Raw genomic sequence first — 17,655 nt, 5'->3', positions numbered from 1 at the left:
GTGGGACTTGAACCCAGAGCTTCAGGCTCAGAGGCAAGGACACCACCCACTGCACCACAAGGCCTCCATAATGAAAGCTATGTATCTTAATTTTGAGGAACTTAAAAAGGGTGTTAAGTTTAATCCAATTGCCTCTGGTTCTTATTACATTTCAAAGAATTTTATGTTGGACCCTTTAATCACTCCAACTACCGTTCATGAGGTTTATTTTGTTTTTGCTTCTCCATACACATTTTTTCATGATTTGTAGTTATTATCTTAAAGTATTGTTACATTGGCTACGGAAACATGTTTTCTTTTTGGGTGATGATATAGGGCTTTCATACTTTGTTGTATGGGCATGAGTTTCAGCTTAATGAAAGTTGCCCAGCCATATATTGCTGATATATGAGCCAGGGTTTCATTGCCAAAATTGTGGTCTTGCCAAAGTTTCATTAGTCCACACACTCCAAATGATAGTGTATTTGGCGGGGGGGGAGGAGGAGGAGGAGGAGGAGGAGGAGGAGGAGGAGGAGTATACATTTGATCTTAAATGTTACAGCATCTACAAAGTTTAGTTGTTTCATATTGCCGGTTAAGTTAACCCAATCGTTTGCAGTTTTGTTCTTCTGATAGTAGGGCAGTCCTTGCTATTGGAGTTTTGCTTATTTTCAATTCTGAATATATTTTATAAAAAAGGTAAAATACTGTGGAAGCTGGAAATTTGAAACAAAAAAAATGCTGGAAAAACTCAGCAGGTCTGACAGCATCTGTGGAGAGAAAGACAGAGTTAACGTCGAGTCTGAAGAGTCAAGTGGACTCGAAACGTTAACTCGTCTTTCTCTCCACAGATGCTGTCAGACCTGCTGAGTTTTCCAACATTTTGTTTTTGATCATTTATTCACTACCTCTCATAATAAAAGGATAGCATTTCATTAGCTTTCTTAATCACCTGCTGCAGCTGCATGCTAACTTTTTGTAACTCATATACTAGAACACCTAGATCCCTCCACGCCTCAGAATTATGCAGCCGTTCTTCATTTAATACTCTGCTTTTTTTGTTCTTCCTGCCAAACTCAACACCTTCACATTTTCCCACATTAAAACTCCATTTGCAGATCTTTGCCCACTCACTCAACCTATCTATTTCCACCTGCAACCTCATGTCCTCTTCACAACATACTTTCTTACCTATCTTTGTATCATCTGCAGATTTAGCTACCATGTCTTCACTCGCCTCATCTAAGTCATTGGTGTAAATCATAAAAAGTTGAGGCCCCACCAGACCCCTGCGGGACTCCACTCGTCACATCCCGCCAATCAGAAAAAGACCCATTTATGCATACTCTCTGCTTTCTGCCAGTCAGTTAATCTTCTATCCATGCTAATATGTTACCTCCTATACCATGTGCTTTTATTTTCCGTAATAATCTTTGATGTGGCATTTAATCAAATGCCTTCTGGAAATCCAAGTACAGTACGTCTACAGACTCTACTTTATTCACTGCGCATGTTACTCCTTCAAAAATCTCCAATAAATTGGCTATACGTGACTTTCCTTTCACAAAACCATGCCGACTCTTCCCAATTGCCTGGAGCTCTTCTAAGTGCCCAGCTATAACCTCCTTAATGATCGATTCTAATAACTTCCCCACGACAGACATCAAGCTAACTGATGATAGCTGTTGTGATACCTGTTGGGTGGATTTTATTTCTGTCTCACATTTCTTTCATATGTCTGTTGTATATTTTATATCTGAGAGCTATGTAAGAGATGTCACTAGTTTCTATGTGTAACAGGTTTCATTCATAATGCTTTAAAACATCTACTCAGTCAGCTCCAGTTTCCAGCTCTTTCTACAGCTTTGTTTACTTTTTTTTGAGTCCACACCCAGATCGAATCAATCAACAACATGAGCATAGCTGTCAACAGACACACAACCAAACAAAGAACAATTTTTAGTATTGTGTGGGTTTTGAGGTCAACTTCTTCAAGATTGTGTACTTAATTCAAAAGTTTTTCCTGAGAGATTATTCTTCCAGGGTTATGTATTTCATATATTTGTTGTCAGAGGTCCATTTTTTCCCCATGATTGTATAGGAAAAGACTTGTTCTTGGTTGACTTATGGACCCCGGCAGTCTTTTATGTAAAAACATAAGGGGAAAGTAGGTGGCTTTTTTGACCACTTCCTTTTTCCTCTCTCAATAATAGTTGACATTGGAACATTTTATTGGTCAGGTTAACGACAATTGATTTGTTTCTTTCATAATGTTTTAGAGTATGGTTACATTCTTGTCACAATTTGGTGACACTACCATGAAACCCTTCTGACGTGGACTTAAACAGATCACATTGAGTGTAATTATTTGGTCTCCAATTAATGGTATTTTTGAGGAGCTCTGGGACCCCCGATTTAGGGGTAAGCCTGCCTGGCTGTTTTTCAAATTATCTGAAAGTGTTTGCGTTTTAAATAAGGGCGATAGTCTAGGTGGTAGAGTGAATTAGGTTCCCTCAAAGTCCTTCAGATTTTCTAAGGAAGTACCATCAGTCTCGGACACAGCCTTTTTCCATTTCATCCAGCGTGGATTTTATTTGTGTCTCACTTATATCTTTCATATGTCTGTACTGTTTGGTGTTTCAATGCATCCCCACAATTTCTTGATATTGGCTGGATTGCTTGGTTTCTGTGACATATTTCTAATGCTTTAACTTCCAGCCAAAGTTGGCAACTCTACTTGACCAGCATATTGACTGCTAACAGCCTCCTTCCCAGCAGCACAAATATTGGCAGCTGCAGCATCCAGAAGGAGGATGGTCTTGGACAGGGGTCCACAAGACATTAACCTTCCTCCAATTTTGCTGGGATCTGGCTGGTTGTACAGCAGCTAACACTGTCAACATAGCAATTCTCAAGATCGGGTCACTCCCTTCCTCAATAGAAACAGATAATGAACCAGGAAATCTAATGAAAAGAAAATGACCTGAAGTCACACCTTGCTGGCATAGAGTGTGAAAAAAAGGAAACTGCAGGGGGCAAACCTAATTTTGGAATAATAGGCTTATACAGTTTACTGTACAAACAATGTACATTTTGAAATAACAATACCCAATGCAAGTCCCTCAGGCTTAATGTGCTATCGATTCAGGCCCTCAGCAAGATAAATTAGAAAAATATGGCAGCAATTTGTGTGCAAGGTCCCCATTCAGTCTCAACCCTGTAACAGTATACAGCAGATACAGGGGGAGCAATGCCTTACCAAGGTAATCCTGGAAATCCATCTGTCTAACAGCCAATGGAAGTTTCATAATTGCACGGCTGTAGTAAGCATCTACTGTGATGAGAAGATTGTTCATTGCTTTTTCCATCTCTCTCTTCCGCCGATCAACTACACAAGAAGAAAAGTCACAATTCAGACCAGAAAACATTTAAGTGCAATTACTGACTGAAAAATTAACCATTGTTCACCTTCTTTCAGAATTTAGTGTTCAAGGCGTGGGGCAATATTACTGGAGAAAAAAAAGCAGCAGCCTTTTTTCCAGTTCACTGCAACCATTGAAACGCTGATAAGTACAAAGCACCTCAGCAAAATGTCATTGCCCAAATTCAAAACTGAATAAGTACTTTGCGTCAGTTTTCACGGTGGAAGACCCGAGTAACATCCCCAAAGTTTAAGAGAGTCGGGGGGCAGAGGTGAGTATGGTGGCCATTACCAAGGAAAAGGTGCTAGGAAAACTGAAAGGTCTGAAGGTGGATAAATCACCTGGGCCAGATGGATTACACCCCAGAGTTCTGAAGGAGATAGCTGAAGAGATAGTGGAGGCGTTAGTGGTTATCTTTCAGGAATCACTGGAGTCAGAGAGGGTCCCAGAGGACTGGAAAATCGCTAATGTAACCTCCCTGTTTAAGAAGCAAAAGGAAATTACAGGCCGATAAGCCTGATGTCGGTTGTTGGTAAGATTTTAGAGTCCATTATTAAGGATGAGATTTCAAAATACTTGGAAGTGCTTGATAAAATAGGGCAAAGTCAGCATGGTTTCATCAAGGGGAGGTCATGCCTGACAAATCTGTTAGAATTCTTTGAGGAGGTAACGAGTAGGTTAGACAAAGGAAAGCCAATGGATGTTATCTACTTAGAGTTCTAGAAGGCCTTTGACAAGGTGCCACACAGGAGGCTGCTCAGTAAGATAAGAGCCCATGGTGTTAGAGGCAAGGTACTAGCATGAATAGAAAATTGGCTGTCTGGCAGGAGGCAGAGAGTGGGGATAAGGGGGTCCTTCTCAGGATGGTAGCCGGTGTTCCGCAGGGGTCAGTGTTGGGACCACAACTTTTCACTTTATACATTAATGATCTAGATGAAGGAACTGAGGGCATCCTGGCTAAGTTTGCAGATGATACAAAGATAGGTGGAGGGACAGGTAGTATTGAGGAGGCGGGGATGCTGCAGAAGGATTTGGACAGGTTAGGAGAATGAGCAAAGAAGTGGTAGATGGAACATAACGTGGGGAAGTGTGAGGTCGTGCACTTTGGTAGGAAGAATAGAGGCATAGACTATTTTCTAAATGGGGAGAGAATTCAGAAATCTGGAGTGCAAAGGGACTTGGGAGTCCTAGTCCAGGATTCTCTTAAGGTTAACTTGCAGGTTGAGTTGGTAGTTAGGAAGGCAAATGCAACGTTGGCATTTATTTCAAGAGAACTAGAATATAAAAGCAGGGATGTGCTGCTGAGGCTTTATAAGGCTCTGGTCAGACCACATTTAGAATATTGTGAGCAATTTTGGGCCCCGTACTTCAGGAAGGATGTTCTGGCCCTGGAGAGGGTCCAGAGGAGGTTCACGAGAACGATCCCAGGAATGAAAGGCTTAACATACGAGGAACGTTTGAGGACTCTGGGTCTATACTCGATAGAGCTCAGAAGGATATGGCGGGGGGATCTGATTGAAACTTACAGAATACTGAAAGGCCTGGATAAAGTGGACATGGGGAAGATGTTTCCATTAGTAGGAGAGACTAGGACCCGAGGGCACAGTCTCAGAGTAAAGGGAAGACCTTTTAGAACAGAGATGAGGAAAAACTTCTTTAGCCAGACAGCAGTGAATCTATGGAATTCAATGCCACAGAAGGCTGTGGAGGCTAGGTCATCGAGTGTATTTAAGAGCGAGATAGATAGGTTCTTGATTGGTAAGGGGATCAAAGGTTACGGGGAGAAGGCGGGAGAATGGGATTGAAAAACTTATCAGCCATGATTGAATGGCGGAGCAGACTCAATGGACTGAATGGCCTAATTTCTGCTCCTATGTCTTATGGAAATAAACCTAATTATACCAAAGATAACTTTGCCAGGGAGATGGGGATGGGACGTGTAGATAAATGGAGAGAAAAAAACTGCCTGACCAGAAACGGATGAAAAAAATTAAACTCACAAATCAGAAATAAAAATAGAAAATGAAAGAAACACTCAACATGTCTGGCAGCATCTGTGGAAAGAGAAACAACATTAATATTTCAGATCGTTGATCTTCCACCAGAAGGCTGAAAATCAAACTTGTCGTCATCTGTCCATCAATTCAAGGATAAAGTCTATTCAGGATCACGGGTTCCTGTTGTGGGTCTTCATGTGAGTGAACAACCCCAATTCTCAACACGCATACCTTTGCGCATATGGGACCAGGCATCCTGAGGTAGTGGGACCCAGGGTAAAGGATTAGTTTCCTTTTCTTTCCTTCTCAGTCACCACTCTGCTCATTATTGAGGCGTTTGGACTTAAAGTTGATGGACAAACTGTTGCCATTTTGAACCATTTGGCGGGGAGGGGAGTTTGCAACCAGTCATTAATGTCAATGCTGCCACAATTCAAGGGTAGCTTCAGATCGTCTTTGAAGCATTTTCTTTGTCCTCCCCTGGAATGCTGGCCATTTGAGGGTTGAGAAAACAGGGCCTGGCAGGGGAGATGCCTTTTGGCCATAAGGACATAGTGTCCATCGAAGTTGATTTTGCAGGAGTCTTGCCTGAATGTTTGTGGAGCTGGCTTCTTGAAGGACATTAACATTTATTCAACTGCCCTCCAACTGAATCCTGAGGATGCAGTGAAGGCATTGCCGATGGCATTTGTCTAAAGTGTCTTAAGTGTCGCTGACACACAGTCCAGGTCTCACTGTTGGGTGACAACTAGGACTGTATACTAGGACTTTTGTTGACGTCTTTACTTGGTGTAGCTTTTAGAAGGCTGAGCTGGATCTCCTGCTGTTGGATCTCCTAGTTAATGATGGCTTTTTTGGAGGGGTGGCCACCAAGGATGCGAAGCACTCAACATATTCTAGAGTCTCTCCTTCAACTTATATGGGAAGTGGAATATTTGGCTCACCACTTATGGGGTTATATATGAGTTTTGATTTGCCAACATTCATGGGCAGGCAAAAGCTTCATGTCTGCAAAATTTAAGAAACTGGGACTGGCTTGCAAATCTACTGAAGAGTGGGTGACGACACTGCTGTCATCCACAAACTGCGGATCATGTACATCAAAGTGGTCAGTTTAGTTTTGGCATGGAGGCAAATGAGGTTAGCGTTTTCCATTTAGGCAGTATTTCACACTCCAGATCTTCAATGAGGTTAATAGCCAGTCAGTAAATAGTATGGGGGCAGAGTACTTAAAGTCAAATTCACACTGCTTATCAAAGGAGAAACAGGGAGGTAGGGTAAAGTTAAACATGGATACAATGACTAGGGCTGGCAGACAAGAAAAGATAGCTTCACAACAGAGGACACAGGATTAACCAGTTTAAACAAACAGAATCAGGGAGAACTAAAAAATACTGTCTGCACAGACTTCTTTGAGAAATATAGTCATAAAGTTAATTAAGCTCACGACCTTCAATGTCAAAATCCTTCAGGAAAGCCTGGAGCTTTTCATACTTCTTTAATTCCAGTGCATTCTTTTTGCGACCAGTTGCTTTCCGCCTTGCAGGCATTGTTCCCTGAAAGAGAGAGGAATTGGACATTATGTGGTACAAGATAATTGATGATTGGTCTCACAGTGGAAATGATTATTGCCAAATAAAATTTGTGTGTGGGTTACAAGTGCTTAGATTTACCTTTCCCTCCTTTTAAGTTTCAGATACCGGAGTGTGTCATCTGTTTTAATCCAGTATTTTGAAAGATTAGCAACATTATGCTTTAACAGTTACTACAGTTCACTAACTTTATATGACCAAGTTTCATTCCATCAGGTGGTTTATTTAGTTTCTTTCTTTCTGGAATACTAAAATAAGTTCAGCTTGAGGCTTGCTGGGACAATAAACCTGATTGAAGCACCCATACAATCATAATACAAAAAGGCATCACTGATATAGGCACCATCCAAATTCATGCCTTTGAAAAATCAGCATCACCAGAAATGGCAGGAGGACACTTCAATTATTGCTAGTCTTCAGCGTATCTGCAAGCATAGCTTGGTCTTCCCAACTCCAAAAGTTTCTTTCAACTGCAAAACAGCCAACTTCTTGTTGCGTTACTCCTTCCAGTCTCCAGAAATTTGGGGGAGGGGATCCTGATCACCTGCATCAGGTTGAGTCAGAAGAGAGAGAGATACCTTCCAAGAGCTCCATGACTGATCTGACTGTGGAGCCATTTAGTTGAACCCAGACCTTGAATGCTGCACGCAGCACCAGGCAGAATGGATTGCTGCTGTGACATTAGTCAGCACTCTGTCTCAGCATGCAGGCTTACCCTGGACATAGTCTCTTCCTGCTGTACCTGGGGTGGAGGAAGATCAAGTCGGTCTACCTGGGAGGGAGGCACAACTGCAATATGATCACTGTCAAACAGACAGCTCCTGGCGAGCTCTCCGGTTCCAATTATCCTCCTTGCTTTAACTTCCCCTAGTGTAGATTGGGAGTGTCACCTTCTTGCTTATCCACCTACTCAAATAGGGAACTGGCCTTAACAGGTCGAGGCCTTACAGTCCATTCTCCCATTTGGTCATTCTATTCCACCACTTTCACTTAGTCTACAATCCATTCTGAATAGGGCAGGCACTTACCAAGTCCATCCTGTCCAGATGTTTTAGACCAAAGAAGACATTGATAAGGACATTGCCATCCTTGACCATAAAGGGTGGGACGTGGTTTACAATACAGGTCAAACTAGTGCCCTACGTTTTGGTGATTGGGGGTTCTGAACTTCAGTCATCATTGCTCTTTCTGAGCCCACTGCTTGTACCAAAGACTTTAGCTCACATTGTATGTTTGTACTCAAGCTTTGCAAGAGGCCAGGGTGCTCTGCAGCCCAGGCCTATCCAACATGTGACAATCTAAACTAGAGGTTTAGTGCTGCAAAAGAATGGAGGGAAAGGATCTGAGCTCCTGGCAGTCATTTCAAACTAATCTATCCACCTTTGAAAGACCATCTCAAAATGCCTTCTTTATATGGTTAAAACATTCATTCAATACAGTACCCAGACAATTATGTACTTAGCTTGGTCAAAAGAAATGTGAACAAACTTAGTCATGATAGTTTGAAGCAGATAATCAACAGATAGTTTGATTATGCTTTCAGCTCTGTAGTATAACATCCTTTACATATGTTCCCTTATAAATGCCATAAAAACAGCATAACCTAGAGTTCAACAAAGGGTGCTTGGGATCGGTACTCACCAGTTATTGTATTTAAATAACCTCAGGACGCTTTTGCGTCACTGCACAAAGTCAAACTAATTGCTAACAGTTGAGTACTCTATTTGGAACTAGGGTAGTCCGCTACAGTTGCGCCAAGCAGCAATTTAACACCAAGCAAGGGATACCCAGGTGGTATCTGGGGCCAATGTGCAACCTGGTATCAGTGCGGTTGTTCTATGCAGTTGTGGCTTGATGTTACTGTCTCTCTATCACCCAGTGTGGGTTTTAGGCTCATTTTTAGAAATAAAAAATGATGCGTAACGATTGACAAGCATTGATCCACTCAGGTTGCTTCCCCATTGCTTAAGGAACAGGGCCAATGAAAAGCTACCATCATTGGGACATGGAGTAAGTGACATTCATACGCCCAGAGGTGATTATAGTTCAGGTTATTTCTTTGTTACACTCCATTGCCAAACCCCTGCCATTTGACAAACTGTTAGTACCCTAGCCATGTCTAGCCCCAGACAGGAGTCTCTGTGCAGCATTGTCTACATCAAGGCCATGCTCATCTGTTCTTGGGTGAAAAAAGAACAGCTTGTTTGTCTTTTCTCAGGTATACAGATCCTATTTATTCAAGAAGCCCAAGTGCTATATAATACTACAGAGCTGAAAGCATATTGAAATAACATTATTGATTGTGACCTTCAAGCTTTCATGATTAATTTTAATCACATGGCTTTTGACCTAGCTAACTACACAATTTTCTGGATAACAATTGAATAAACGTTACAAGATGGTCTGAGGTGAGGCGGCAAGTGGTGGAGTTTGAAACGTTTCAGGGTGTTGAAGTGATTAGAACGGGGGCCAGGAGATTAAGCTTTTCAACACCCCTTCCAAGATATCCTTTGGCTTAGCATTCTTCCCCCCCTCCCAGATTAAGCCTTTATGATAAAACATGGGACACTTTCATCCTAAATTGAAGACTCTGTTATACAGGTTCATGTAACCGCAGAGTATAATTAGTATTCTTCCCCATGCTCAGTATGGGTAGGGATCATGCAGAGGGGGAAAAAGATAAAAGCAGATAAAAGTAGAGGACAAAGGAGAGAATGACTGAAGCCAGACCACAAAGAGCATTTAGGTAGGAAAATAGAAGGCCAACACCTGAAGTTACCAGTGGGATAGAGGGATTAAATTGGAATCCAGGGGACAGACAGGCAAACTGACGTTAGCATAGCTTCAGGTAAAAGAAAAGGATTGTCTGAATTGAGATTAACCACCTCAAGAGCAAAGAGGAGCCCCAGCACACTGCCACTCATAGGTCACATTGCCAGTCATCAGGAGATAACTGCCAATCAGTTTTGCTTAAGAGTCTCCACTGAAAGAGCTCTTTTCCACCCAATCAAGATTTACACTACAAATACATTTATATAGTACCTTCAACAAAGGAAAACCTCCCAGAGCACTTTACACGAATGTAAACACAGTATCTTTACAGTGCAGGAGGCCATTTGGCCCATCGAGTTTGCACTGGCTCTTTGAAAGAGCATCCCACCTCCCTGCCTTACCCCCATAACATTGCAGAGTCTCTTTCAGGTAGCAATCCAATTCCATTTTGAATTCCTTGATCAAATGTGCTTCTACCACCCTTCAGGAAGTTTGTTCCAGACTCCAGCCACCCTCTGGGTGAAAAATTGTTTCCTCGCATCACATTTCTTCCTTTTGCTAATTATTTTGAATCTGTGCCCTCTAGTTCTTGATGTTCTCTTGAGTGGGACAGTTTCTCATTATTTACCCTGTCCATACCCTTCAGGACCTTGAGTACCTCTATCAAGTCTCCTATCAGCCTTCTTTTCTCTAAGGAAAACAGTTCCAACCTCTCCAATTTAAAACATAGCTACAATTCTTCATCCCAGGGATCATTCTTGAGAATCTCCTCTTCACTCTCTCTTCAATGCCTTCATATCCTTCAAGTATGGCACCCAGAACTGGACACAGTACTCCAGATGAGGCCTATCTACTGTCTTGTACAAGTTCAATATGAACTCCTTACTCTTGTACTCAATGTCCCTATTAATAAAGCCTAAGGTACCATTTGCTTTACTAACTGGTCTCTCATCAAGCCCTGCTATCTTCAATTATCTATTTATGTATGCACTGAGGTCCCTCTGTTCCTGCACCTCCTTTAGAGGCTCTCCCTTTATTTATCAGCGATAATAATAATTGGCCAGCAATGTCAATGGAAACAGCAATACAAGTCACTAAAAGCTTGGTCAATGAATTAAGTTTTAAGGAGAGTTGTAGAGAGGAGAGTGTTGAAAACACAGGGAGGGGCTTGGGGAAACTTGGACTTGGTGGGCAAGAGAAAGAGGACAGTTGAACAGATGGCTTCAATCTGATATAAACAAGTCCACAAGCTCCTTGCATGTTGCTGGTGGGAGGCTGGAGGTCTGGGAGTTTAAGGAGATTGTTAGCAGGGAAAAGCCATAAGTAATCTTTGCAGTGCAGGATAATCTGCAATGAGCATTGCTTCTCTATCCATCGTGAGCAATTCCTACACCCATTTCCCTCACCACTTGACCTTCCAAACAAACAAGCATTTCTGCCTCACTCCACCTGCAAGGAACCCACCACCAAACATCATTCCACCACTCTGCCCACCTCAAGAGATCCAAATTACTATAACAAACTCCAGGCTACAATCACACTGGTGGGAACTGACAGAAACCAAGTACCGGGTGCCCTCTGGCAACGGCAGAGCATGGGGTGGCCATTCACACAAGCTACAAAGGACACATTTCCAAGAAAGAGTATCAACAACCTTTCTTCCCAGGGACAATCACATAGTGGAACAAGCTACCAAAGGAAAACAGAGCCTCATCACTTGAAACCTTCAAGACACATTTTTAGATCATTTTCATTGATACGTTTTCCATGTCCGTGGCTACCATATTGGTGGATTCAGTTATAGCCTTAAAACGAGTGTTGGATAAGTATTTGGTGCAGAAACAAAAAGTTCAGGGATGCGGGGGTGGGTTGAAGTTAGGAGTCACGACATTGCTCTTTGAAGGGTTGTAGGATGACTGTCCTCCTGCTGTGCTGCAGTTTTCTATTCTATTTTAGTAGGTCATGATAGTTCAGCAGATTAAAGGATGTTAGCCCGTGATAGCGACACAGCCAAAGCATAAAGGAAAAGATCCACACGCTCCGACCAACTCCCAGGATTCAACAAGTTCCTTCAATGCGACGGAAAACGTATAACTCAGCCCGGCAAACACCATGCACCAGATTGTGAACATTAAAACACAAAGAGACCCTCCGCCCCCCGCCTTAACTCACCAGCTCCGCTTCTCTTTCCAATAACTCCGCACCACAACTGTTCAATTTTCAAATCCACCAGCTCAACCAATCAGAAACACTACCAATCCGCAGCCAATCACAAAAGTGGCGACCGCAGTGACAGCCAATTACGCCCCAGTTTATGTAGCGGACGGCCAATCAGGCCCCGGCTTCCTCAGTGGCCAGTCAATCACAACCCTTCTGGCTCACTGGACGGCCAATCCCGATTCGGCGGCCTCAAAGGACGGCCAATCACGGATCGGCTCTCTCAGTGACCGGCCAACCACGACCCGGCTACTTCACCGGTTAATCAGGAACAGACAGGCTGCCTCAGTGGACGACTAATCAAGAATAGGCCGTCTTAGTGGGCGGCCAATCGGCGTCCGGCTGCCAGGTTCAAGGCCAATCACGGCCCGGTTGCCTCAGTAGACGGCCAATCACAGCTCGATTGAATACCTAAGTCCAAAATACAGAAATTCTTAAACCTGAACTTCCTTTGAGGCGCCTCTTAAAACTTATTGTTTTTGACCAAGTTTTTATCTGCCCTTTGTGCCTCTTTCAGTGTCATTTTTTCACAGAAGGTGCCATTCAGTTATCATCAGAATTTAGTCCTGCTTCCCAGCTTCATCCTCCTACTCCTACAAATGTCCAATATGTTCCTATGGAATCTGGCTCACTGCCCTCTCATGTGAGTGTGTTCCAGACCTTAATAATCATATAATTGCTTTGGCACAGATGGAGGCCATTTGGTCCATCGTGTCTGTACTGGCCCTCCGAATGAGCAATTCCCTTAGTGTAATTCACCTGCTTTCTCCCCATAACCCTGCACATTCTTCCTTTTCAGATAACAGTTTACTTTCCTTTTGAATGCTTCAATAGAATCTGCCTCCACCGCGCTCTCAGGCAGTGCGTTCCAGACCTTATAACCACTCACTGTGTGAACAAAAAGATAAAAGCAAAATACTTCTTGATTGGCCGCCTTCAACTAGCTTCTCTAATTGTTTTCATATGCCTGCAGTTGTGTCAGTATATTTGGTCGTTCACATCCACCGTGTATGATCAATGTGACAACTGCTATACACGTGTCCCAAGTTTCCATGTGGGCTCATTCCTGTTGAGAATATTGAAAGTTTGTATCCTGAATGGCTCTCCAATGCTCAACTCTGGAAATTATTTGGCAGTTTTGTCAAAATGTAATTTGGATTTCTGCTTTTCACCTTGAGTATTTCATTCACTCTTCTGACTTCAGAAGCTGTTTTGTTGTTGGAAGAATAGTTTGGGTGTGGTGTGACATTAGCCTTTGGACTGGACTACTTTCCATGCCTTCAATCGGTGTGTTTTTCCACTCGAGGATTGCCCTGTATACAGCTGTGCTAGATTTGCTTGATTTCTTCATGATTCCTTTGGTGATCTTCACTGCCGCCTCAAACTTTCCATTTGACTGGGGATAGCGTGAAGATGATGTATAGTATTGAATTTCCCAATCATTTGTGAAGCAGTTGAATTCTTCACTCATGAGCTGAGGGCCATTGTCACTCATCAGAATATCTGGAATGCCATAACAATTGAAGTGTGTTTTCACGCATTATACAATCTCACCAGGAGACATTGAAGCCAGCTAATCTAACTCCCAGTAGTTAGAATAGTACTCTATGGTGATAAGATAATCAGTTCCTGGTAGAGTAAACAGGTCTACTCCCAACTTCATCCATGGTCTGTCTGGGATGTCATGCTTCATCAACGACTCTCTAGCTTTTTTTCTAATTCATTTTTGGGATGTGGGCATTGCTGGCTAGGCCAGCATTTATTGTACATCCCTAATTACCTTTGAGAAAGTGGCAGTGAGCTGCCTTCTTGAACCTCTGCAGTCCCTGTAGTGTAGGTACACTCACAGTACTGTTAGGAAGGGAGTTCCAGGATTTTGACCCAGCGGCAGTGAAGGAACCGCGATATATTTCCAAGTCAGGTTCGTGAGTGACTTGGAGGGGATCTTCCAGGTGGTGGTGTTCCCATGTGTCTGTTGCCCTTGTCCTTCTAGATGGTAGTGGTCATGGGTTTGGAAGGTGCTATCTAAGGAGTGTTGATGAGTTTCTGCAGTGCATCTTGTAGATGGTACACACTGCTGCCACTGTTCGTCAGTGGTGAAGGGAGTAAATGTTTGTGGAAGGGGTGCCAATCAGGCGGGCTGCTTTGTCCTGGTTGGTGTCAGGCTTCTTGAGTGTTGTTGGAGCTGCCTTCATCCAGGCAAGTGGAGAGTATTCCATCACATTCCTGACTTGTGCCTTGTAGATGGTGGACAGGCTTTGGGGAGTCAGGAGGTGAGTTACTCGCTGCAAGATTCCTAACCTCTTGCCTTTGTAGGCACAGTATTTATATGGCTAGTCCAGTTCAGTTTCTGGTAACCCCTAGATGTTAATAATGTGGGCTTCAGCAATGATAATGCCATTGAATGTCAAGGGGCGATGGTTAGATTCTCTCTTGTTGGAGATGGTCGTTGCCTGGCATTTGTGTAGTGCGAATGTTACTTGCTAGGCCCTGCTTGCTAATTTTCTATCTAGCTCCCTAAATTCAGACTGCAGGACCACATCCCTCTTTCTACCTATGTCATTGGTACCGATGTGAACCCTGACTGCTGGCTGTTCACCCTCCCCCCCAGGGTGCTCTAAATCATCCTCAATGTGAAAAAATCCTCTTGTTCTTTAGCAAATCTTAAAGTGACCTCTGATTACCAACCCATCTACCAGTTTCTGTCTGCTTGTTCCATCAAACCTCTTCATAATTTTGAATACCTCTATTAGGTCTCTCCTTAAACTTCTTTGCTGTGGGAACATGGCATCAGGGACTTTAGCACCTCAAGCCATTCAATGAGATCATAACTGATCTGCGACAGGATTCCAAATCTACTTATCCTTAATGCTTTTGATTAACAGATTAATAATTAACAATTGCCATTTGCGAAAGGAAGTTCCAAATTTTTATCACCCTTTGCATATGGAAGTGTTTCCCAATCTCACTCCTGAAAGCTCTAATTTTTAGACTATGCCTCCTCGTCTTAGACTAGAGGTTTGCGAACTGTGGCTTCGCGGGTGCATACAGCTCATTAAGGACTCATGTCTAGTCCCCGGTATTCATCAATCAAACCCATTTTGATGATAATTAAATGACACTTGTTTTTTTTATTAAACTTTTATTAACATACTTGTGAGAAGTATAATTCAATTACCAACTTTTTGTGAACACCTTTAAAATGTTAATGAAATATTTCTGCCTTGTTTTTCATTATTATTAGCATTTGAGTGACAGCATTGTGGCTTTTAAGATATTGTATTTTTAACCCCTAAATTTTGAAAAGGGTAATTGTTATGAAGGTTGCCAATTGTTGTTCTGGACTCTCCAATATTTTGTAACTATTTTATCTGTTCCCCTTAATATCTTGAAAACGTTAATCAAATCACCCTTTAATTTTCAAAATTCAAGGGAATACAAACATAATTTGTGTAATCTCTGATTGTAATCTAACCTTTGGTGTCCAGATATCATTCTGGTAAATCTATGCAGTACCTCCTCCAAGGCAATACATCCTTCCTAAGATGTGGCGCTCAGAACTGCTCACAATACTCCAGGTATGGTCTAGCCAAGGATTTTTATTAGGATGCAGCCTTCTAACCCCTTATATTCTAGTACTCTTAGATATAAAGACCAGAATGCCATTAACCCTTTGATTATTTTCTGTAGCTGTTCATACCTTTTGAATGATTTCTGTACACGGGCTCCCAAGTCACCTTGGACCTCCACTGTTTCTAGCAGAATGCACTTTGTTCTGTCCTTTTTAGATCTAGAGTAGATGACCTCACATCTGCTTACACTGAATTGATTTAATCTATTAATAGCTGTGACTTTTATGTTTTAATCTACAAGGTACATAATTCCACCCATCTTAGTGTCATTAGCAAACTTGGATATGTGGCTTTCTGTCCCACCTTCTCAATCGTTAATATGGTAAATAGTTGAGGCCTTAACATAGATCCTTAATATATACCACTAGTCATATCATACCAGTTAGAATACCAGCCCATTATCCCTACTCTCTGTTTTTTGCCACTCAGTCAATTTTCTAATCTGGTCAATAATTTGCCTCAATTCCATGTGCATCACATTTAGTTAAGTTTCTTATGAGGGATTTTACCAAATGCCTTCTGGGAATCCAGCAAAATAACATCCATTGGCATTCCCCATGCACTATCTTAATCACCTCTTCAAAGAAATTCAATCAGGTTCGTCAGGCGTGACCTATCCTTTACAAATCTATGCTGGTTGTCTCTGGTCAACTGAATTTTCAAGGCATTCAGTTACCCTATCCTGAACTATAGACTGTAGATATTTTCTGACAACAGATGTTGGACTAACTGCTCTATAATTCCCTGGTTTCCTGCTTTCACCTTTCTTAAATAGCACAGTGGTGTGCAATTTTCCAATCTAAAGCAAGAATTTGAGCATCAAGACAATTTTGGAAGATTATAGTGAGGACATTTGCAATGTCTCATGGTATGGACAGGAGTGGGATTAATTTAAACTGCATAAATTCCTCTTCTAGCCACTTGCCTATAAACAGAAAAGTGTTTTGATTTGCTCCCTCCCCCCACCCCCGCCAATTTAAGCAGTGGCTTTTCCCAACCCCTCGGTTTTGGTGTGATCTAATTTTTATTATTAACCCCACAGCAAACTTGAAAGAGGATGAACTCAAAGGGTTAGTTTATTTGCACACACTCAATGTGGTAGGAGGATCACAGCATTGCCTCCTTTGCATTCGTACAGTAAAGGAGGGATAGAGAAAAGAAATATTAACAGTGCAGAGACCACAGAGAAACAAATTATTGTTTCAGATGGGTGCAGAGTCCAGAATCCAAGTCCAAAGAAGTATTTCTTCATGGAGGTCGGTGAGCTGAAAACAGATGCTGGATAATTCACTTTTCTGGTGAATTCACACGATGAGATAGGCATGCAGAGGTGAATAAGTCTTATAGGCGATGGTACAGAAGTTCCAGCAGAAACAGTGTAGATGTGGCCAGGTATTCAAGCTGGGCAGAGCTTCTTTTCTGTGAGGCTGCTTGTAGGATGGTAAACAGCAGACTGACTGCTGTTCGTAATTGTCCCGGAATTTGGCTTGATCTCCCATGGACTTCCCGAGACTCCATTTGTCCCGGATCTCTCCAGACAGTGAGGGAGCAAACTGCTCAAGGCCTCCCCTTGTCGCTGCCAATCATTGTTGGTGTATGCGCACTATGCTGCCACCAGAGCTAGCACAGGACTCATGAGCAGACACAGAGCATAGCAGCACTAGTGGCTGGCACCACTCTCCTCCCAGCTTCAACAGATTGGCATTGCAAAACAAAAACAGAATTACCTGGAAAAACTCAGCAGGTCTGGCAGCATCGGCGGAGAAGAAAAGAGTTGACGTTTCGAGTCCTCATGACCCTTCGACAACGTCAACTCTTTTCTTCTCCGCCGATGCTGCCAGACCTGCTGAGTTTTTCCAGGTAATTCTGTTTTTGTTTTGGATTTCCAGCATCCGCAGTTTTTTTGTTTTTATTTAGATTGGCATTGCAGTTGGGTGAGTTTGAGTAGGAGGGTGGGTTCGGCAGGCTCCATCTTGCCTGAGCGGAAGGGACAGCAACACTATGGGTAGAATTTTCCGCTCGGCATGTGGGCGCGCACCAAACA

General features: G+C 42.5%; 1 protein-coding gene across 2 annotated transcripts in view; it reads right to left on the bottom strand.

The window, feature by feature from the left end:
• The window catches only part of cdca8 (cell division cycle associated 8), a 32,565-nt gene extending 20,547 nt beyond the window's left edge, over nucleotides 1–12,018 (bottom strand). For both annotated transcript variants that reach the window (XM_041213377.1, XM_041213378.1), the window contains exons 1-3: nucleotides 11,935–12,018; nucleotides 6,849–6,954; nucleotides 3,239–3,367 (exon numbers count right to left, since the gene is read on the bottom strand). In XM_041213377.1, coding sequence (XP_041069311.1) covers nucleotides 3,239–3,367; nucleotides 6,849–6,948 — 229 coding nt within the window. In that variant the 5' untranslated portion in view covers nucleotides 6,949–6,954; nucleotides 11,935–12,018. The remainder of the gene's footprint in view (nucleotides 1–3,238; nucleotides 3,368–6,848; nucleotides 6,955–11,934) is intronic.
• Nucleotides 12,019–17,655: the final 5,637 nt, after the last annotated feature.

Source organism: Carcharodon carcharias, chromosome 19 (genome assembly GCF_017639515.1).
Source record: "Carcharodon carcharias isolate sCarCar2 chromosome 19, sCarCar2.pri, whole genome shotgun sequence".
NCBI lineage: Eukaryota > Metazoa > Chordata > Chondrichthyes > Lamniformes > Lamnidae > Carcharodon > Carcharodon carcharias.
The sequence above is the reverse complement of the archived record's forward strand: the minus strand, read 5'-3'. Positions and strand labels throughout refer to the sequence as shown.